General features: G+C 42.9%; 1 protein-coding gene across 2 annotated transcripts in view; it reads left to right on the forward strand.

The window, feature by feature from the left end:
* LOC138520101 (maestro heat-like repeat-containing protein family member 1) overlaps positions 1-23,623 on the forward strand; it is a 758,658-nt gene that overhangs the window by 551,346 nt on the left and 183,689 nt on the right. For both annotated transcript variants that reach the window (XM_069632611.1, XM_069632612.1), the window contains exons 14-15: positions 11,747-11,884; positions 15,099-15,182. In XM_069632611.1, the coding sequence (XP_069488712.1) occupies positions 11,747-11,884; positions 15,099-15,182 (222 nt within the window). The remainder of the gene's footprint in view (positions 1-11,746; positions 11,885-15,098; positions 15,183-23,623) is intronic.

The raw sequence follows: 23,623 nt of genomic DNA on the forward strand, positions 1-23,623 counted from the left end.
TTTATAATGCGCAACATACCCTAAGGTAACAGGGCGCAGCAGTTACATGAATATGCGAAGCTTAGTTATAGTAGAGTCAATAATTACATACAGGTATTATGTACATGGGCATATACAGATAGAGCATACGTCTAGGCGGATGCTAGAATAGGAAAAAAAACAAATGATACATACAACATACTTGCAGCAGCACTATATACAGGTATAGGCAATGGTAAGGTGAATGTTTGCAGGTGTAGACAAGGGGGGGTAGTGGTGGCTCCTCGCAGTGAATCCTGACTGCTTGCTACATTTAGTGATCATTCACTTTCAGACACTGGATAGTGTTGGTCCTAAGGTTATGGTAGGAAAGGTCAGATCTCAGCGTAGATGGTAGGGAGTTCCACAGTTTAGCTGCTTTCACCGGGAAGTTATTGCCACTGATAGTGGAGCGATTGAAATTAGGAATAGAAAGGCAATCTTTATAAGCTGTTCTGGAGGGTCTCAGGGAGATATGTCTATGAAATCTGTTGACCAGGCAAATGGGCGCAGCATTATTAAGCGATTTGTAGGTGAGTGATAACGTTTCTAGGAGTATTTTATCATTGGTAGGGAGCCAGTTGATCTGTCGGCTACTCTCAGAGATCTGGTCTCTTCTGGAGATGCCTTATGCCACCCTAAGGGCATTATTTTGTAGAGTTTGTATTTTTCTAATGGTAGCTTTGGTTGACCCAAGATAGAGGGCGTTGCAATAGTCCAGGCGAGACAGGATGAGGGCTGTAGCCAAGGTGGTGCAACTAGTGTCGGATAAGTTTGCATGTGTAGGCAGTAGAGGACGCTAGAGAATTAACCTGTTTGGCAAATGAGAGGTTAGAATCAAGGTAAAAGCCTATTGTTTTTACATTGTGTCCTACCTTGATGCTGTTACTATCGATTATAAACGAAGAATAGACAGGTCCTAGTTTTTTTAGGCTGGAGGTAGTGCCCAGGATGATGAGTTCAGTTTAATCATCATTCAGGTATAGTGCATGCATGGCCATCCATGCCTGGATGATGATCTACACTCTGTTAACCAAGGCCAAATCCATTTCATAACCCCCAAGAAGCAGGAGGAGGATCTGGGTATCATCTGCATAGTTAGTGTAGGTGATACCTAGATGATCCAGATCATCGAAAAGGTGCTTGATAAAAATGTTGTAAAGTGTAGGCCAGACACAAGAACCCTGGGGCATGCCGCAGATGATTGGTATGGTGTTGGCAGCTGCAGTAGGCGAGAAACCCCTCATGGTTCTGCCATTTAGGAAGGATCTAATCCATGTAATTGCCTCATCAGAAAAGTGTGCAGCTGTGTTGAGGTGGTTGCATAGGATAGTGTGATCGACCAAGTCGAATGCAGCCGAGAGGTCTAGGAGGAGGAGTAGGTCAGCTTTGCCTTTGTCTCTAAACTCGTCAACTTGGGTCTTGAGATCGATAAGTGCTGCACTGTTCTGTGTTGAGGACGGAAGCCTGATTGTCTGGCTCCTAGTAAATGGTGTAATTCCAGGTGTTTTTGGATTTAACAGTGGAAGTACCCAGGATTGTTTAAGATTGGTAGGTATGGTACCAGTAGAGAAGGATGCGTTGATGAGCTTTGTAATGAAAGGGGAGAGGTCTCGGGCTGCATCCTTGATAAGTTGTGCAGGGCAGAGGTCGCCTTGACAGTTAGATGGTTTCAAGGACAGGATGATACTTTCCACTTCCGGGATAGAAACTTTGGTGAAGTTGAATCATGTAGAATCATTGGCAGTAGTGCTCTCAGTTGTTTTAGATGGGGGAGAGTTATTTAAGGAAGCTTTTTTACTGGAAATTTTATTTTGTAAAGTTGATATTTTATTGGCTAGTGCATTTTGGATCTCTGAGCACCATTTTTTGTCTTTAGTGCATGTGTCAATTGGTGCAATAGGTGTCTCTTTCTTTCAGGATGGAGAATAATTCCTTCATATTGGATTTAGCTTGGGATATGCGTATGTCGAAAGATATTCATTTAGCTAGGCATATTTGTTTTTTATAGAGGGATGAGAGTTTAGTAAGTTTGAGCTGCTGACGTTAGTTATTTCCAGTCAGCCTCTCAGTTTCTTTTTTGTTGCCTTAGGTTATCTAAGAAAGGCGTAAACCATTTATTTAGGTGAGTTTTGGACTTACTTGGTCTACGTTTGATGGGGGCAATTGAGTCTAAGGAGGTGGTCATGATTTTATTGTATTCTTTTACCAGGATTTCAGGATCCGTGTTGTCTGGGAGTGTGTTGAGGGTAGGGAGTAGGGCAGGGATAAGCCTATCCACAGTAATACTCTTTTTTATTCTAGTTAATGTTAGTGGAGCTCTGATAGCTGGTGATGGTTGGAGTCTATTGGTGGAGAGCATGAATGACACAAGGTGGTGGTCAGCCCAGGCTAGTGGTGAGATAGAGAGGATATTGGCTTGACAATTATAGTCTGCCACCCAATCGGGTATTCTACCTTTATTGTGTGTAGGTGCGTTACTTCTTTGGGTGAAGCCTATTTCTGAAAGGGTGTTGAGTGTAGTGAGGGCGAGCTTGTCTGAAGGGTCATTGAAACCCATATTGAGGTCCCCAAGTACCAATACTTGTGTAGAACTTTTGAGGTTACTGGACAAGATGGTGTTAATGTCATCTTCAAATGTCCGTGGAGGACCTCGGGGGCGGTAAATCAGGTGGATATTAAGGGTTTGGGGATTTGAGAGAGGAACTTTAACAGATAGCAGTTCACAAGAGAGGACGTCAATGGGAGTGACTAGTCTCATGGTGAGGCTACATACATTTGTAGATAACAGCGATGCCATATAGCATATGGGATTTTATCATTGTACCATCCATTCATAATTGTTCAATATTTTCACTTCTTTATCTCCCTACTGGGAGTGGCTGCAATGCTGCTCTGCCCATGGCTCATGTCATACAGTGGCCTATGAGAATTATAAAATGCTGCCAATTTCGACAACACCAATATAAATCTCTGGTACAGTAGCATTACCATCCAATAAAAATCTATAGAATGAGGGAAGGCGACACAGCTCTGTTGTCAGAGATGTGAAGACCTCTGAGCAGGTGCAAGAAATGAATGGGCCAAATGTATCACTTTCCGGGAAAAGGTCTGGGGAAATGTTCAGGAAAAGTGGGAACTCTGGTCAGACCCCTGTCTAGTTTTAGTGTACTTCAATACCCAGTGATGGATTCTGACTTAGGTGTAAAGTAGATAATCACCCTCTTTCTAAGTTAAATGTTGACCAAGTAAACATTCAGTTACGGAAAAAGAAAAAAAAACGGATTGCATGTTTTTTACTAAAGCAGCAGACTAGTTAGCATTAGCAAACAATGTATTATTTGTTATGGAAAATGAGCAAATGTGGTAAAAATAAGCATATCTTCCACAAAATAAGTCACATTAACAGGAAAAGAATCCAATATTGTTTTGCAAAAAAGGTCACATTTCTCAGAATCTAAACCCGATTCGCAAACCATCTTACCTGGAAATTAAAATACTGTTTCCCACGAGTAGTACTCAGAAGCACTAAGGTGCCTGGTCAGACTAGATTAATGTCTCTCTCTTTCATCCCCTAGCCAGAGGGCAGGACTGGTCTTGTTAATATGGTTCATGTCATTCCTATTGTTAGTATTCCTGCATGATCGACTCTTGATTGTTGAAGCAGGTATAATCATCAACAACTGACTCCATAGAGAGAGGCCAGCTGATAGAAGAACATGGGAAGAGAAAAGGCCAGACCCTTCCTAAACATTACAAACAAATCGTTTGAGCTTCTTTTAATGGCGAGGTGCATGATGGAAGGCCTGACCCCTGAGAGGAGTCATATTTGCCTTATTCGCAACTAGCCCCATTGTTGCCCTTTTTGACTGGTTTGTAAATGGAGTAGAATGCAATGTTAAAGAAGCAGTGACAGGGGTCATTGCGCATTGGCGTGGAGCGGGTACAATTTGGCAGTATTACCATATACAGCTGCATTACCACACCGCCCAACTATGAGTTGGCTGGAAAGTTGAAGGATTCACCTCAAGCTATGAGCTGGAGGTAAGTCCACTGACTTTCCACCCATTTTTGGCAGAATAACCATTGCAGAATTACTGTTAGCCTGCTGCCTTAATTCAGCCGAAAATGCCCCATTCAGTCCTATGGACTAAAAACAATGGGGATTTACACTGTCACTTGTAATCCGGTTGTAATACCGCTGGAACAAGTGGCAGTAACAGTAATTCCATTTGGTGGGATTCCAGCAGATTTACCGCTGAATACCGCTCAACTCGTAATGACCCGTTTTTTTTAAGTGCAAAAAATGAAAAAAGAGACAAAAGAGTGATTTTAGTTTCTTTTAAAAAAAAGTTGAGATTCCGGAATGTTGGCCAAGGTGGAAGCAGCTTGAACCTGCAGCTCCTGGTCCCTCCCTGAAGCTATTTCATACTAATATGAATTCTAAGAAGAAAATTCAGGAACCTGAAAATCCTTCATCTAAAAAACAAAAGCAGCTTTCAGATATGGATGAGGAGAATCCCAGCATTCAGGATTTGTTCAAATTGATGAGACAAGTTGCTCTGGACATGGCTGAAGTGAAGACAACCATGGCTGAGATGAATCTAACAGTTGCACACCTGGATACAAGAGTTTCTGAATTGGAGAAAAAATCTTCTAATATGGGTTCTGAGATGGCAGGGAGTTACAGAGCCTATAAAAACCTGAAAACGGATTTACAGAGTGAGAAAAGCAAACGCCTGGAAATGGATTTGAAATTGAGGGAAAGGAATATCAGACTGGTCGGAGTTATGGAACATGCTGATCCCAAGGCTGAGGAATTGATACCACTGGTTATGCAGATTGCTAAAGAGTGTTATGGAGTGGATAACATCAGTGAAAATGACATTGATCATGCATACCGAGTCGGTAAAGCCCCTGGCTCCAGACCTAGGCACATATTGGTATCCTTCACTCACTCCAGGAAAAGGGAATCCTTTTTGACTGCATCTAGGAATAGAGGATCAGCTTCCTTCAAAGGTAAATCAATGTATACCTATCCTGACTATCCTAAGGAACTTGTGGAGGCTAGGAGAGCCTTTAAAGGTGTGAAAGACTTGGCAAGGGAGCTTCAAGTGAGGGTCTACTTGAATAAGTTTAATTTATTAACATTGATGTTGCCAGAGGGTGATAAAACTACATCTGACCCTAAGGAGGCGTTTTCCTGGCTGGAGGATATTCAAAAGACACGTAATATTGCTGATTAATCGAGTTATTTGGCGAATACACTCCGTTTTCAGTGTTTTTGGAGTTGTATTTTTTAACATTAAAATGGCGCCTGTTATATGCTGCAGTTAAACGTTTTTTTTTTCATGGAATCTTGGCTCGGAATTGCTGGAGAAAGCTTGTTTACTTGAAGAAAGAACCTTCGTTCATCTGACCAGCTGATCAGTCACGTGCCCGGATGTCTGTCTCAGGATACGTGTGCTCACCGGAAAATGGGAACGCTTTATTGTGGAGCTGCTGGGAAATGTAGGCGTCGCTCGAGTGGCAGAACATGGAATGGACACGGTGAGGTTTATGGTGGTTTCTCCTCCTCTCTCTGCGTGGCCTGTTCCCTGACCGAGACTGTGAGTGGCAGCAGAGAGGAATCAACTGCTTACGAGGAGGGGGGCCGTTCATGGGAGCACGGCGGCTGTCTGCTCCAGTGTGCAGGACTTACGGGGGCGGGAGAGCAGCGTTTGAATGCCTGCGCTCTCCAGCTGTTATGCTGGCTGACCTTTGTTCTCTCGGGGCTTGATGGGGGAAGGAGATTACTCGAGTGTACGAGGGCCCTTTCTGGGGAGCGTGCGCATGCATATACAGTCCCCCCCCCTTCCTCCAGTGAAATCCTTTGTGCTGGGGTCTGGTGCCACGTTATGCTCAACTCCCGAGGTGTGATCTCCTTCCAGCATGCTTGGGAGGGCCCACCTGCATCAGGGTTGCAGGGCATTGTTATTTTAGCGAATGCCATTTCCATTCCAGCCGTTTAGTGACTCTCAGACACTTTTCCATGGTACGGTTGAAGTGGAGACATTACATTTTCTTTCTTTCATACTGAGCATGGATTGTTGGAGCACCTGAAATAACGCTGCTGTGGGGGTGTGTTTTTTTTTTTTTCCACATCGATATGTTTCTGCAAGCACCGCCTAGATTTTCCACATGTGTCAGTGCTCCTGTGCCCTGTCTCTTCTGGGTTGTGATTGTGTTCACAGCTTGTTCATCTTTTTACGGACAAGTTCTGCAAGACCACTTTCTGAACCCGTTCACCATTGGTGTACTCCTCTTCACCTTTTCACTGGCAGGCTGAGTGGCTCCATGGATAACTTCCCCACCTTCGTTTTCATGACCATGTTTTGCACTGTTTCACTGTTCTTTGGCCCATTTTCGGCTGTTGAGGAGACGAGAGGCGAAGGGCTGCAAAGACTGAATGGTGTTCGATTAGACTTAAAAGAGGCCCTTGCCAGCACAAGTGCATTTTAAGTGACACATGACTTGTTAGGGTGATTTTAGTGACAAACATCGTTTGTGATGACCATGTGATGTTAACACGACTGGGATCTCGTTTCAAGAGTTCCGTTTGGATATATTTCACTTGGACCAGAGCATCAAATGTTGGCCAGTACAGGAGCGGACATGGAAATTAATACTTTGATCTATTGTCCCCCTTTGCCTTTGCCACCTCCTTGCAGTGCCCTTGCAGTGGGCCCCCGCTTCTAGTTCCTTCAATGGTTGCCTGTGTTTGTATCACTTTGGGGGGGTAGCGGGTGCAATTCTTTTATGATGATGGTTGCGGTGTTAGTTAATGTTTGCTATGGTTTTATTTTCAAAAACACGTGATATTGCTTATTTTATATATACAATAATCTATCTTTCTGGATACTAGCACAATGTGGCCAGGGCCAATTGCTATATACCGTTTCCATCATTGGGCTTAAGTAATGATGGGGATCTTATTCTTGAGTTGAGTACTCTCGCATCTCCATGCATTCCTGGCATGTGGTGTGGTAAGTGTTTTGTTGGCTGTCGGCTCATGTTATGATATGGGGAAAATGCAGCTCTTCATTGTATCATACTGCACACCTGTTTGACTGTTTGCGGCGGTGCACTATCTGCTATGTCTGGGGAGATTTTATTGGCACTTTTGGGGTACTGTGCCTTTGTTGCCGTGATCTGGATGCACCTTTTGTTGTGGGCTACGTGTATCAGATGGTCTCGACTGCTGGGCTAAGGGGACATGTATTGTTTATTTATTTATTAACAGATGGTTTAGCTAATTGCTTTGTGGTTGAGTTTTTCTTCTTGTTGGGGTATGTATATGGATTTAGGGATTGCAATTTGGTTCTTGGTTTTCAGCAGTGATGCTTGTGTTCATGTATGGGCAATTGTAATCTTATTCGGGAGGGGTCCCAGGGGTATTGGGGTTTTTTTTTTTTCTTGAGCGCTTGTAACTTTGGCGTCATATTTCTGTTTTAGGGGGTTAGGATTTTCTTTGTTTTTTTTGTTTTTTGAACTAGTGCTTACTTTTTGGTTTCATTTCGGACCTTTCACTATGTCTGCTAGCAGGGAATCGTGTCTTTCGATCACCTCATGGAATATTAATGGTATGAATAATCCGGTGAAACGGCAGAAGATTCTTAATTGTATTGAGAATATGAAATGTGATGTTTGTTTTTTGCAGGAAACTCACCTATTGAAAGAGGATGTAAGTGTTTTACAGAAGAGGTGGGTTGGCAGTGCCTTCACCTCATGCTATTCCAGTAGAAGCAGGGGTGTTGCAATTCTTGTCCGAAAAGGTTCGCCGATTAAGATTTTGAAAACTTGCAGTGATAAAGCAGGCAGGATGATTGCTCTTTTTGATGGATATTCAGGGGACTAAGAATGTGTTCTGCAGTGTTTATGCTCCATCTATGGATGATGGTTCCTTCTATAGGGATATGTCGCAATTATTGCTTGATCTGGATTGTTCCAATATTTTGATTGGAGGCGATTTTAATTTGGTTTATGATCCTTCTATTGATCGTTCAACTCAGAGGATGATTCAGAGGAAAGATATTCATTATCGTTCATTTAGGAATCTTATTGAGGATTTTGATTTGAAAGATTGCTGGAGGCTGCAACACCCTAATGTAAGGGAGTTTACCTTCTATTCTGGCTCCCATTCTAGTTATTCGAGAATTGATATGTTACTCACGGCGGGTGGGATGACCGCGAATTTGTTAGACAGCAGTATTGGCTCTATTGCTGTTACTGATCATGCTCCTGTCTTTATGAGGGTAGCTCTGAACTTTGAGTGCTGTAGATCGTTTCAATGGAAAATGAATACATCAATTTTATATGATGATGTCCTATTGGAGAAGCTTCGGACTGAAGCTGAATTTTTTGTGTTGGAAAATACTTCGGAAGAACTTAGTAAAAGAACTATCTGGGAGGCCTTTAAATGTACAATGCGAGGTCTTGCTCTAAGTTTGTCTAGCAGCAAAAGGAAGAAAATGGATAGGTTGACTTCGGATATTGAGGCTCGTATTATTGGGGTGACGAGTGGATTGGTGTGTGCTCCGAATGATGATGGTAAGAGGAATGAGTTAAGGAAGCTGAAGAGGGAACTGGATGACATTTTGAATATGAAAGCTAATAACGATTTGTATAGGATCAAGTGTACTTATTTCGAACGAGGCGAAAAGTGTGATAAGTGGCTAGCCTACAGATTGAGACAACAACACTCTGAGGGTGCCATTACTTCAGTTCAGGATGGGAATGGTACGACTGCTTTTGATCCGCGTGAGATTAATGCAGTCTTTAAGACCTTTTATGCTGATTTATATAGAAATGAATCTGATGTTACTGGTCAAGGTGAACATTTTATGCACAGGTTGGATCTTCCAAAGGTTAATTGTGATGAGGAGGAAGAGTTGAACAGACAGGTCACAATTGATGAAATCAGGTTTGCCATTGGTAAATTGAATTCTGGGAAGACTCCGGGACCTGATGGTTTACCGGTTGAGTTCTATAAAATTCTGCCAGAGAAGGTGTTGGGTCTTCTGAAGGATATGTATACTGAATCCAAGGAAGCTGGACTTCTCCCGTCGTCTACAAACCATGCTACTATTTCAGTCTTTTTAAAGAAGGGCAAGGATGGTAACTTGCCGTCAAATTATCGACCAATCAGTTTGATAAACACTGACAATAAGATTTTGGCTAAATTACTTGCTTTACGGATTGAACAACTCATGCCGAAGCTTATTCACACTGACCAATCTGGGTTTGTTAAAGGCCGTAGGACTTCCAGTAATATCAGGAATTTGTTATTGACCATGTCCCATGCACGGGATTTAGATGAAGATGTGGCGATTTTCTCCCTAGATGCTGAGAAAGCATTTGATCGAATTAACTGGCAATATTTGTTTATGGTTTTACGAAATATGAACATGGGAGAAGAATACATTGCGTGGGTGGCCCTTTTATATGCTCGCCCCACAGCCGATGTGAAAACTAATGGCTTATTGTCGGAATCTTTTGATTTACATAGGGGCACTAGGCAAGGTTGTCCATTGTCCCCATTGTTGTTTGTCCTAGCCATTGAACCGCTGGCTATTGCATTGAGAGGTGATTTGAATTTGCAAGGTGTTTCCTTTCACGGTGTTGAACAGAAGATTTGGTTCTACGCAGATGATCTTTTATTAGTTTTGAGGAACTTGGATTTATCTTTGCATTCGTTGATGAATACACTTAATTGGTTTCATGAAGTGGCTGGATATAAGATTAACTGGTCTAAATCGGAGGTAATGCCGGTGACTGCACATGGTGATAAGCCTTTGGTGGTGGGGTTTGGATTTCAATGGTGTGAGAAAAAACTGAAGTACTTGGGGGTTTGGTTGACTCCGGATGTCAGTGATATGGTTGAAGAGAACATGGGTATGGTTTGTAAGGAACTGAAATTGAACGTCCAAAGGTGGTCGGTATTGCATCTATCTCTGTGGGGTAAGGTAAATGCGCTAAAGATGAATTCTGCACCAAAAATTAATTATATTCTGAGTATGCTTCTCCTGAAGATTGGTCAATCTTTTTGGAAGTTGATTGATACCACTCTCCAGTCCTTTCTTTGGGATGAGAAACCGCCAAGACTGAATCTTTGGAAACTCCAGCTTCCGGTTGAGAAGGGGGGACTAGGTGTCCCAAACTTTAAGGCATATCATTTGGCCTTCTCGTGCCAATTTTTTCTTCCTTTTTTGAAGGATTCTCCCAGTGTGTGGGCAATGGCAGAGACAAGTGTGATGGGCCCACTCGCCCCAAGAGCGATATTCACGACTGTTAGCAAACGTGGTAGTAGATGCCCCTTGATGACAGAGTTTCTAAGAGACATTTGGAAGAATATCTATGATATGTGTGGCTTGGTTGCTCTGAAATCGCCTGATGCATCTCTGTGGTTGAATAAAGCTATAACGGACAATGGCAAGTTGTTGTTTTGGCCGGAGTGTTTTCTTGGCGGAATTCAATGGATTAGTGATGTTTTTAAAGATGGAAAATGGATTGACTATGCTGAGTTAAGTGCTACTTTTACTGTTGAAAATTATTCTATCTTGGACTTCAGGAAATTGAAGAGATGTATTGGTGAAGTGCATTGTGACGGGGTTGCGAATGTTGAACTTTTCACTACTGGCGTTCAGTCCCTTGCGAGTAGGGTTTATCATCGAATTGTATCGAATAATAAGGAGAATACTGAATTAATTAATGAATGGAGCAGAAGAGTGGGTTGTGAAATCACTTCTGACCTGTGGCTTGTGATGTGTGCGAATGTGAAGCTTTGTTCGATAAGTTTGACTGAACGGTCGAGACAAATTAAAATTCTCAATAGAGTTTTTTGGAGCCCGGAAAGGCTTAAAAATAGAGGTTTGTCTGATTCTGACGTTTGTTGGTGTTGCTGGAGTGAGAAAGGCAGTATGGAACATTTGCTGTGGGACTGTGCGAGGGTTCGTGGTTTTTGGCATGAGGTTTGTATTACTTGTCTCGGGGTTCTGAACCAAAATGTTGACTTGGATTTTAAGACTATGGTGCTAGGCTGCGATGATTTACTTGACGACCTTTCACTATCGGAAAATAAATTTTTGTTCAGAGGTGCTTCTATTTGCAAAAAAATGATTTTGAGGAGCTGGAAATCGTGTGTCTCACCAATATTGGAGGATTGGATTACAGAAATGAACTGCTTAGCGAATATTGAGAAATTTATATACAGAAAAATGGGGAAATTGAGTTTATATACAAAGGTCTGGGGAGCTTTTGTGAGTAGGTACTAGTTCATCGTTAAATTCTTTCTTTTTTTCTTTTTTTTCTATTCCTACATGTTTGTATCCTTTATGCTGTGCTATGATATTTTGTGATTTACTGTTCAGTCCTGTTCTAAGTACTAAAATTAAAATAAAGAATTAAAAAAAAAAAAAAGTTGTTTTAAGATCCCGGGCAAAGGCAGTCCCTGTTTAGGGATATATAAAAATACCTGTGACGGAGCACTAGGATTACAAGCAGTAACTATTCGTTACCTGCCTATGCCAACATGATGAAATTATCCGTCATGACCACTACCTTAATATAAGTGCAAATATTGACATGTTTAGGGTTAAAGGGACCTATTAATGTATGATATGTGTTTTATTCTTCACCCTGCCAATGAATGCCAATGACGAAGCTGAAAGAGGTACTTGTTTTTCTGTAGGTGACAGAAGGACCACTTGGGCTTCTTATAAGCTACATGGCCTATCATGGATTCATTGATGACGACAGGGGATGGCTGTTGGTTGAATATATCGTGCGCCACTGTGCCAGCAATACCACCTGCTTCCCCAATGATGATGTAAGAACTGCTTCTAAACACCTACATCTGTGTTTTTCACTCCCAGCTCAATTCAGAACAAAGGATCAACTACCTTAGTAGTGTACATAGAGATAATGTTTCACTGCTCAATTTCATTTTGTTCTGACTTTGCCGTGCTGATGAGTTCAGGAAATGTTGGGTGAACTGCATATTGCATGTAAAGTGAGAGCAAGGTCTTGGGTGTAAAGCACTTTTAAACTATTTTTGATGGCATAAATGCATTGGTATACATACTTGTCATTAAAATGAATTTATTTCGTCTGAATTCAAAGGTTAGTCACTGGGAGGGATTGCACAAGCTATTAATAAACAGTGTTTGCTCTGCATGTTTGCAGCCCAAACATGCTATGCCTGTTCGCTCTGTTTACTAGCATGAGGTAGAGGCAAACTGGACAACTCCATGCCCTTGCACCAATTTAGTGTCATTGGTTGTTTGGAATAAGTGGGAATGTAATGTGTAAGGAACAACAAATGTGATGGTAATGCTTGAACTATGGGGTATAATTAACTCAGAATATTATGTGCACTTTGTTACATAATGGCTTTGTTCCTTGGTACAAGCAAGCCAGCGGTCTACATATGGACATTTATACATTAGACTTAAGAATAATATAGAGAAACAGAATAGTATGTTATTAGGATTTGTTGCATGCACCAATTGAAGTGTATTACTTTTTACCTGTAGCCAGTGGAGAGATGTTCATGATGTAGCTATAGGTTCTCGCCTATAGAATCTGAATATTAGTCTTGCTGCTGAGTCCTGTATGAGTTAAAGTTTCTTTCTGAGGTAGACTAGCATACAGAAGTATAGACTGTTTTTACATAGTCAATTCTTGATAGGACCAGTGCAATAATGCAAAAGGTCCTGTGCCGGAAGTCGAGGTGAGGAATGGTACATCCGACTGAGTGAACTGGTGCACTAATTTGTGAAAGTGCAATGGAACTAAATTGGCCAAAAGCTCAAAATGAAGTCAGATGATTGTGTGCATTATGTCACCTCATGGTTCAACTGCTGTGTAACAGCAGGATAGGGCTCCACGTATGTGCATGCTCATTCCACGTAGAGAGAATGAATGGAGAACAGTAGAAAGTGATGGGAATTCTTTATCCCTTGTTAACTCTGCTTGGAGGTTGTAAGATATATTTTCCCTGCCACTTTTCTTGTATCACAGAGACTCCACAGGCTAGGCTAGACACTAGGTAGACATAGTACTGTACTAGGCACACACCACATTTTAACCCTTTATGTCATAAATTGAATAGACCACACAGTAATAGACCATCACGCAGGCTCACAATCCATACTTTTACATGAAGATTTTAGTTAACAAGGTGATGACATTTCTATTTGCTTTGGTTGTAGGTAAGAAAACAAAACATGTTCACAATAGAAAATAAAACACATTCAAAAATTCAACCGTACATCTTGCTTGAGAAAAGGAAAACAGAACATGACATTCCACACTGACAGTTTTCTTTGGGTTCTAGAAACCCTAATTAGCATTCATTGATAATGTATGTAACATGGCATGACATCCTTGGCTGTCCCCCTCTTTAATATTAATAGGTTAGGGATGAAACTATAAGATACCCTGGTCTGCACTTTAGTTGGTTTATGAAAGCGCATGCATTTTAGATACAGCCTCAACCCCTATGTACCCCTTACACTTAAGCTAAGATCTGCTTAAACTGAGATTAGAAATAATGGACTATCTTGCATAGCATAAAAATTCCCCAACTGATTCTGGTTTAGGCACCGTCCTTCATCCGTGGGTACCTCAGAGCTAGATGGCGGTATGCCTTCTGGGTCAGTTTGACCTGACCAAATCACCCCTTGCAAGATATTCCAATTTGTTTGGACTCTATTAATACTCACTTGAGACTCTTCTACTATCAGCCCTTCTGGCCTGCTTGCCACTCCAATAGCCCCGACCGTTCAGCTCAGGACACTGCAGCTTGGAGTCCTTTTGCGTTGCCAGCTGCCCAGATAGCGCCTTCACTCACAGCAGCTTTCAAGGCTCCAGTTTAAGTTATCATGATGCCTTTATACTTCAACATTGCAGCCAACAATGAGACAGCCTGCTTTCTCACTTCAGTGACACCCCCAGGCCTTGCTTGTAATCAGAGCGTGTGATATCTCAGCCCCATTTTAAAGTCTTTGATAGGCAAAGTCTAGAGCAGGCTCCGTCATGCAGTAAAATCCCAGGTCACAGATCCATACAAAAAACCCTGGGCAAAAAGACCTGCCGAAAACCACATGCTAAAAGCCCATGCAGAAAGTCCATACAAAAATCCCAGCCTACCAGCTTGCAGTCCATTATAAGCCTTTCTCCAAAACCCAGCCCTTCTCCTATATCAGATATAAATCCTGATATAAAATTTTACGCACCTGTCTGTCGATTTCACTTATTTAAACTCCAGCCGTTTGTGTCACTCACAACTTTAACATGTGACAGAGAATATTCTAGCCCTTCCTGCAAGATCTTGTGTAATTTTCCAGCTCAGCCCTCTGGTCTTTGACAGGCTGTAACTCTGCCAACCGTTTCTTCCTGTGCTTGCAAGAAAATGAAACATTGCCTTTCCTCTTCCTGTGCTTCTGAATGAACAATAACCATGTCTATTTTTCTAAGGCCTGTCATCTTGCACATTTCGCCTTGCAAAACAGGCTGTTAACCCTTTAATTCCTGCTGAATATAACCCTGGCAAGCAAAGAAGTCTTGTTCATGCACATGCTGTAATGTTAATATGTTACGGTCTGCAGCCCTCAAATCGAACTCCCTTGGTTTACACTCAATGCTACACTTTAGTACTAATATACCAAATCACACACAGCATGTACTGCATTGTTGGCATCAATTGAAACTGGTGGCACACCAATTTTGTTGAAATTATTGACACTCCATCTCTGTTGAAATTAGTAGCACACCATTTCCCTACAAGGTGCAGAATGCACATATGATGCACAGGATGCTGCACAGAGTGCAGAAGGAATGTGTGGAGGAGCTGGCTTTAACAAAACATGATCCCTTTCAGGTATGTGATAGACAAGCTAAAAATGTAAGCAGATGGTCTCTGGGTTTTTCCAATGCATTTGACATGAAAAGGTGAAAGCTCAACCTTACCCATAACATTTTCTGTTCTCTGGGAATGTAATTAATCGGAGACAAAATCTATTTATTGCCTCTATTCACAGATCAAGGATTATGAATGTGATTTGCAGAATGCTTGCCTGACGAGCCTTCAGTATTTGGGAAGCACGTATACTGGGAGGACAAATGTAAGTCTTACCATTGAAGTGAATGCATGTACAATATTACCCCACTAGCCCCTACCCAAGACAAATGTCCTCGGAGTTTACAATGTGTGCACCTGCTATATTAAGTATTTAGTTTGTACATGGCAGTGATATTATCAACCACAAAAAACAAGCTAATGTTGCAATGTCTACAATGACTTCACAAAACTGTGATCAAATACTACTATTTCAAATGATGCACTCACTTAGCTCGAGCATTTTCTGTATCAGATATGATTTTATTTTCTCTATTTTTACTTTTATTCATTAATGAATTACATTGTATACTTGCACTTTTATGGCTATAGACAAACTAATGCTATATGACTCACTACTACCCCACTAAAGGACATGTAAGGCATGACCAATTAATTAGAGAGTTTATCCTTTGAGAGTTCTCTCGCAGGTGAAAATAAATGAATCTAGGTAGGCTGACTGTGAAGGATTGCCATATGGAAGGGTGTCAATGCCCTAGCATTTTTGATTTATATTACTAATAAAATAGTGTTGGTCATCCATCTCAGAAAAGGTAATCTGCTAACCCGACACTCATTTAATTAAACTTCAACCCAAAAGCATAGTGTACACCTGTGCTCTTCTCCCTCAATAATCTGACCGGGAGCCTCTACTCTCCCATGCCACAGAGCAGGTTCAGAGGTCACAGGTGCCCGGTCTGACAGCTGCTGGTGACAGCCAAATCATCACAGTATGGAGGTTGCATTTAAGTCTAATCCTCTGTTCCAAAATAAATACTATTATGACAAACTACCCACCTGATGGCAGGATAATCTGAAAATATAAACCATACCTATTTTGGTTGGCAGGATTTTCCACAATTATTAAAACTATTTCAAATGAATGGGTGGGGACCACCAGCTAAACCTACAGTATACTGCTGGTACATGTATAACTAACCCCATACAAAAACTGTGGAGTACAGATATACAAATTCTTCATACCCACAGTTAGAACTCACTTTGAAGAAGATGATTCATTTAACAACGAAATGCTAAAAAACACTATACCCTTATATACACTAATTATGTTCCAAAAAATGTATTAGACACATTTATTTAGTAGCAGCATACAAATTAACAATACATACTTTATAGAAAAGAACATAGAAGTCTCTTATCAGAATGGGTGGGACCAACAGATGAGCTTATCCCAATTAACCAGTGGAAGCCCCTTAGAATTAGCAAGCTGAATATAAAATACCCTTGCTCAATGGTTCGGGACAAAAACACTAGCAGAGGTATTTGAGACTCTCGCATTGGAGTAATTCATTAGTGCCCTTCCCCCATCTTTAGAAAGATGTTTCTTACAACAAGCTCAGCCCTCACTTAAACCAGCCATTCGGGTAGCCAAAACATCTAGGGAAACGCACACAAGTGAAAAGCGACATAGCGTTTATCCCAAATTCGTGTCATCTAAAAAAATGTCACAGAACTGAGAAAACTCTTTTCTGAAATTATCCAACTAAGGAAGAAACCCCTAAATGCAGCCCTTGTTTGCCATTTACTAAAACCAGAGTAACTCCCAGAGAAGAAATATGATGAATGAAAACACCCTCCCCATCTGTCCCCCTATGTTTTTTGGGTCAAGAAAAGGGGCATATTGCCAGGTTATGTCCTAAAAAAACATTGAAGAACACATGAAGATAGGCTGGCTAGGTGCAGAACCCTGGGAAAAGGAGGACTTAGAAAAGAAGTGCGACTCTGATAAGATCAAAATCTACTATTGTACTTCCCAACCTTTTCAAACTCATGAGAAGGTACAAATAAACGGGATGTGGGCTAAAGTCCTCATAGATTCAGGAAGCTGACAAAGCACTGTCAGAGCAGGTCTCCTATATTCAGATGACCTACAAGGTAACCAAACAGTAATAATAACATCGAGATGTGGAAACGTACCCAAATATCCCTCTGTCACTTAAAGGTAGAAACCAATCCACCACCCTGAAGACTGTGCTCGTGCCTGTCCTCCTTGGCACAGAATTTCAAACCTTTAGAGAACTTCTGGTTCCTCTTAGAGTACAGGATAAAAACCCTTTATACTCCCCTTTACAATCTTACAAATCCTCTATAGACCTCTTGGATACCTATGGAACTGGGAAGAGAGCAAATCTCCAGACCTGTGGTAAACAAGAATACCTTTCCAAGTCACAAAAACAAAAAGTGGCCTTCCAGAAGGAGATGAGAAGCCACAACTGTAAGGGGTGAGGTACATGATGAATCAAAGGAATGTGCCCCTCTCCTGTGAGGCTACGAAGGTGAGCACGCTCTGCAATGCCCTCCATAGGGGGTGTAGGCAAGTGTAACCTCATCGGCAGAGACTCCCCCTTTGGGGACAAGGACTCCTGTTCCTGTGAGGAACTCCCTAAATCATACTGCATGGTAGCATACATGAGAATATCAGACGCACAGAACAATATACAATCTAGAGACTTGATTGAAGAGAACATTTAAATATACTATTACCAACAATAAAGAGGCTCAGTCCTTTTAAACAGACATCCCCATTTAACTGGGACAAGGTTACTGGAAGAGGGTCATACTCCGAAGTTAGGCGAGGGTGAGAGATGCATATGCAAGCTAGGGACTTCGGGCAGCATAAAACCTGCGAGGGGAGGAGTCACTGAGAGCCACTGAGCCCGCTTGTTTGGAAACTGCTTTTGGAGAGAGAACAAAGGGCGGGGCACGCAGTGTCTATAGAGAAAGAGAAATCGAGGAAGAGACGGTGGTGGCATGACCTCAACAACTTTGTGGTTGGAGGGTACCCACAGAACAACACCAAAACCACTATGCTGTGAAAGCCGCAAACCGCCCGGATATACGCAGCATTACCAGCTTGCAGAGAGAGAGCACGAAGAGCCGGACGCCAGAGAAGATGGAGGTGTTCAGAAAGCAAGCAAGAGACAGAACCTGAGCAAGGAGAGGCCCAGGGTCCTTTCCCCACAGAATCCCAGGTAACAAGGAGAACACGAGAACAGGGAGGCCACTGGGGGATCATTATGGAATAGCTCAAACTTGCCTCAGTAGATTTGATGAGACAAATTATCTTATTTTATTTTTGCATTTACCTCATTGCACCAAGCCCTCAGGCATCTAGGCGCTAGTTACAGAAAGTGCAAGGAAACATTACTGAAATGCAGACATACGCATATGGTTACAGACAAAATAGGTGTTGGTCAGCATGTTAGCATATTAGCAGAGCCACACCTCAGTTATGGTGGGCTGCAACAAGTATGCAGTAGTAAGTAGGTAACGTGCAATCTAGTGCTTTTGAGCAGACATCACAGTAGGTAGTACAATCTGGCAAAGCCTCGCCTCATGGTGTGGGGCTATATCAAGTATGCAGTATTAGGTAAGTAAAATGCAGCATAGTACATTTAAGCAGAGATCACAATTGATAAGGTAACAAAACCTGCAAAACCTCGCCTCATGGTAAGGGGTCTATATCAAGTATGCAGTACTAGGTAAGTAAAATGTTGCATAGTACATTTAAGCAGAGATGACAATAGGTAAGGTAACACAACCTGGCAAAACCTTGCCTCATGGTACGGGAGGCTACATCAGGTATGCAGTTTCGGGTAGATAACCCAAGTCAAAATTTAGATTAAATAGGTAAGGTAGGTGAGCATATGCCGCACAGGCAAAAGTCGTAGTCAGGACGGTAGCCGGTGGAATCATTAGTGCACTCGGCTAAGGACAGAACAAATAGATGTGATGCAGTTTACCAGTGCAATGTGAGGTTAGGAGTTGTAAACAAATAAAGGCAGGTTATATAGGCAGTGCAAGGCTTCCACGTGGCAAAGAGAATGGCAAAAGATGAAGTGTACTTAAGAAAAAAAGGGGCAGAACAAGGCACCGAGACACCCGAAGCCCCGGACAGGCCCAGACAAGGGATAGGCCTTTTACGGGAGCCTTTGAAGGGGGATGCCGGCAAGCATTCTGGCATGAATCCAATGCTAACATTAGTTCTGGGTCCAGCCAATCAGAGACACAGGCTGCAATGGAGTCGCCCAAGCAGGGTAGAGAGTCGTTGTGGGCCGGCAGCTGCCTCCTCGATGCTGTGGCTGGAAGTGAGATGACCATTTTATCAGGAGCAAAAGCTCTGGCAAATAGAGCTGAAACTCAGGCATCAGACTCCTCCTGCACATGGTGTGCTGCATGAGGACACAGGGGCATTCACCAAGGTGTAGATCGATGTGAGGGATGGTCCAGACGGGGTGGACCTTTTTAGGGGGCCTTCGAAGGGGGACGCCGGCAAGCCTTCCAGCTTGAATCCAATGCTAACATTAGTTCTGGGTCCAGACAATCGGAGACACAGGCTGCAATGGAGTCGCCCAAGCGGGGTAGAGAGTCGTTGTGGGTCGGCAGCTGCCTCCTCGATGCTCTGGCTGGAAGCGGGGTGGCCATCTTCACATCAATAACGTGGAGGTCGAGGAAGTGGAAATATGATAATAAGAAAGCGCAAATCACAATAAATGCGGGAAGAGATACCAGTGAAACTCTGATACAATAACACTGGGAATGGCGGTGCAGGCAAAAATTGGTGGTAATGTAATTACCGTCACTTTTCTCGCTCCGCCATACTACGAGTATGGCCCTGGAGTGGGGGATTTACCTCGAACATGATGCTGGAGGTAAATCTGCCCACTTTATGCAGTAAATTGGCAAAATAGGTGGCAGTAATTCCACCAAAAATTCCTCAAAAAATGGGGATTAACTCTACCACTGCTACTTGTAATCTGGCGGTAAATCCGCCAGACCAAGTGGTGGTAACGGTAATTCCGTTGGGCAGTTTTCAGGCAGATTTACCACCGGAATACCGCCCAACTTGTAATGAGCCCCAGAGATAGTAAACCAAAATGAGAATCATATGAAGGGAAGGCAAGAAAGACCTGAAAGACTGGAGAGAAGTCAAACAAATAATCCTAGAAGCGGAAAATGTAACTATAAAGAACAAAGCACGATAGAAACTGAAAAGGGACAAGAATAATTCAATGACAGAACAACATTTTCTGCATCAACCTTGATCTCCATGCACTGGACTTTTACTCAGAAGTTTCAAGCCATCTTGCATAGGAAAGAAGTACTCCAAAAACGCTGCACAGTGTCAAAAGAGAAATAAATTAGAGGAGAGGATTATGGAAGCAAGCATTACTAAGTACTAGGCGATTAAGCCTTCGAGGTTATGACATGCACATTAGAGCACATGGCTCACACAATAATGACAATAAGGCACTGGTTAAACATGGCAATTAGTATTTGTGAATCCTCATAAAATAGCAATACCATTGTATGGGAATGAGGGGCCCCCAGACCCCCTCGCGCCGTACACTCCTCAGTACAAGGCTTGGACCACGTGCCTCCGGTAGTGGGTTTGCCCCTTGCCCTTATGTAAAGTTAACCACGGTTGACCGCTACATAGATGGGACCACCGAGCAGGACACAGGGCATCCATCTTTTGTGTCCCCTTTCGACTCCATCTTGGGTAAATAGGCCTCACTGCGATAGTACAGCAAGGCTCAGCTCCCCTTCCACCGCAGCAGCCAAGGACAGAGACACACACACAAGGCGCGCAGGCAGCTGGCGGGCCCCCACCCTTGCACTCCCCCTGCGAAGGAAAGCTCTGCGCTCCCATTCTCACGCTGAAGCCGGAGAAAGTTGCAACAACCAATATGATACAGTTTTCTTCCTCTGAGATCATTGCTAGCATGAGAAGCAGCATGTGAACCAGGATGAGCTAAGCACTTTCTGCTCATTCGTCCCGTAAACTTGCAAGCCACCCACCCCCATTTAGAGCAATTTATTGCCATCCTGACCCTGCGCTCCCTGTAAGGTATTTCTTTCAAGTGCCAGACCCTCGTCTGTGCTGCAAAACCCACCCAACACACCCACTACTAACCTTAAGCATCTTGCCACAATATATGTTTTTACTTATACTAATAGGTCTAAAGCTTAGGAGATATGTGAAACACAGCTTGACTCTTTTTTACATGCACAATAAAGGTCAAGGCCTCCAATTAAAGCCACGAATGACCCAATTATACTGACAATAAATACTATGTGTAATTTGTGTAGAAATATGAAAAGTAGCATAAAATGTTTAGATAATTTGTTATTTAGTGTTTTTCGAATGCAACATATTAGCTTAGGTAGTGACCACAGTGACCGGACCCTGACCTGCGTGGAGCACAAGATATTTGGCGTCCATCATCTCGTCAGCCACTCAGCCAATCAGGAGGAAGAGATGCCACCCACACCTACATCACCACACCGCCTGGCCAATCGGGTCCATTTAGTATTTTTTGTTAGAGTTATTTTAATTGATATTTATACAAGTAATGTGTTGAAGGGCTTTTTGCGTTATTTCCTAGCTGGAGAAATAAACCATCCTTTGAACTCTTGCAGCCGGTTCTCAGTGCCTCCTTCCACGACAGGGGTTGTGTTGGTTATTTTATTTTCTCTTACACGTAGTAAGACGGGGAAAGGCACCTACATTTTTGGTGACCCCGACATGATTCAGAGAGGTGCTTCGAGGCCTGCACCGCCCAGCAGATAGATCCAGGACGCCCCCAGCAAAACCATCGCCTCCGCGGTTGACCAGACTGTGCACATCAAGAAGAGAGGGTCAAGGGTTCCCGGTTGACAAATACCCGATCGAAAAGGCTGCTCGCCAAGGCAGGCCACGGCTTGGTTGGGGGACGGACCTGAGCGAGGTCCGGCCTTGAGCGGCGACCCTCGGAGTACCTGACTGAACACGTGGAGTCCCGGTTGCAAAGACCCCAAAGGAAGGTAAGGGGAAATACGGGAAGAAGGGAATTAGCAACAAAGGGAATGTAGTTAAGAATAGAGTCTGTGTGAGTGACGGCGAGGCTTTTCTGATCTATCCTTTATATGGCCATTAGGTGTTGTAAGAAGTGAGAAGAAGAGAAGTGGTATCCTAGCCCGTACGGGGTAGAAGGCGGCGCCGCGTAGCATTTGTCCCGACCAAGTGCCGAATAGAGATAAAGAGAAAATGGTAGTGGTCTCGTATATTGAGTAGACTCGGAGTAGTTTTAGAATATTCTTTTTCTGTGGAGGTAAGAAATCTTGAGACATAATAAAGGTGAAAGAGGTGGGGAGTGAATGCGAAATAGTAGGTAGAATAGGGAAGAAGAAAAACCGGGGACAGTAACGGGAATATGGAAAGAACAAACGCGCGCAGGTAGTGCATGTGTATGTTGCATGATTATATGTTTGTTGGTCTGCTTTGTGTATATGTCCTGTTGAACACGCCAAAGTATTTCAGTACAAGTTATTTATTGATTAATGAATAATAGGCAAAGAAATAAATTGTGAGAGGTGACCAGGTAACACCTCTCAGAAAGAACAGCTAATGTGACATACCATAATTGCGAGCATTGATAAAGAACGTATTTTCATATATTGTAACTGATATACTAAGTGAGAGGTGGGAAGGGACTCAAGGGTACCAGAACACACAAGAAAGGAAAAGAGACATTCCCATGGGGGGGAGTAACGCCACTGGCACATATTTGCCAGCACCTTCCACTATATAGCGACAGGATACAGAAGTATCACGATCAATGGATCACTGAGATAAAAGGAGATGAGGTTATACCAATTTGGCCAGAAGGAGGGTCATTCGACAAAAGAGTGTTGGACCTAGTATCAACACATTTACTAGCACGATACAAAGGGAAACAGCTACAGAACCGGAGAGAAGTGTTAGATTTATGGCGAATGTTCGAGGAAGTTACCCCCACGGCAGAGGTAGGTACAAGCCGAATGATAGAAAAGCAGAAAATACCTGAAGAAGTAATCGGGACACCAAAAGGGGAGTGCTCAACAGCTACAACTGAGAACGAAGTAACAAAAATCTATCCCTTAATGACCAGGCCAGCAGTAGGGTTTAGTTAGCCCCTGTATATACCACCAGTCCCCACTGCTCAGTGTGGGGCAACAGCCCCTGAACCTCCACCATATGATAAAGGAGGCCTGTACGGCCCCACGAGTGCACCTCCTGTGGACATAGCACGTTTAACAGGCGATTTAAATCGCCAGCTAGCACACGCACAAATGGAAATAACACGGTTAAGAGCTCTATGCGATAAAGGGCAAATGCTGCCAGGGGGAGGGGAGGTACACCCGCTGTCACTGGCAGATCTCACACCCCCGATAGGGGCAGTAAGCAATGCAACCCCAGCAGTCTCAGTATCAGGACAATCTATAGCATCACAAGGGACGTCATCACAGCAAAGACAAGAACAAGAGTGGCAGTCAGGACAGTTCCTGTTCCAATTGAATAACAAGCCAGTGAGAATTATATGCCCAGATACACCAGAGAGTCAACAAAGTGGAGATCAGGGTGAAAGACAAGGAAGTGAACCCAAGGAAAACTGGGAGGATAAC

This window comes from Ambystoma mexicanum, chromosome 13 (genome assembly GCF_040938575.1).
Source record: "Ambystoma mexicanum isolate Mex_15411 chromosome 13, UKY_AmexF1_1, whole genome shotgun sequence".
Classification (NCBI taxonomy): domain Eukaryota; kingdom Metazoa; phylum Chordata; class Amphibia; order Caudata; family Ambystomatidae; genus Ambystoma; species Ambystoma mexicanum.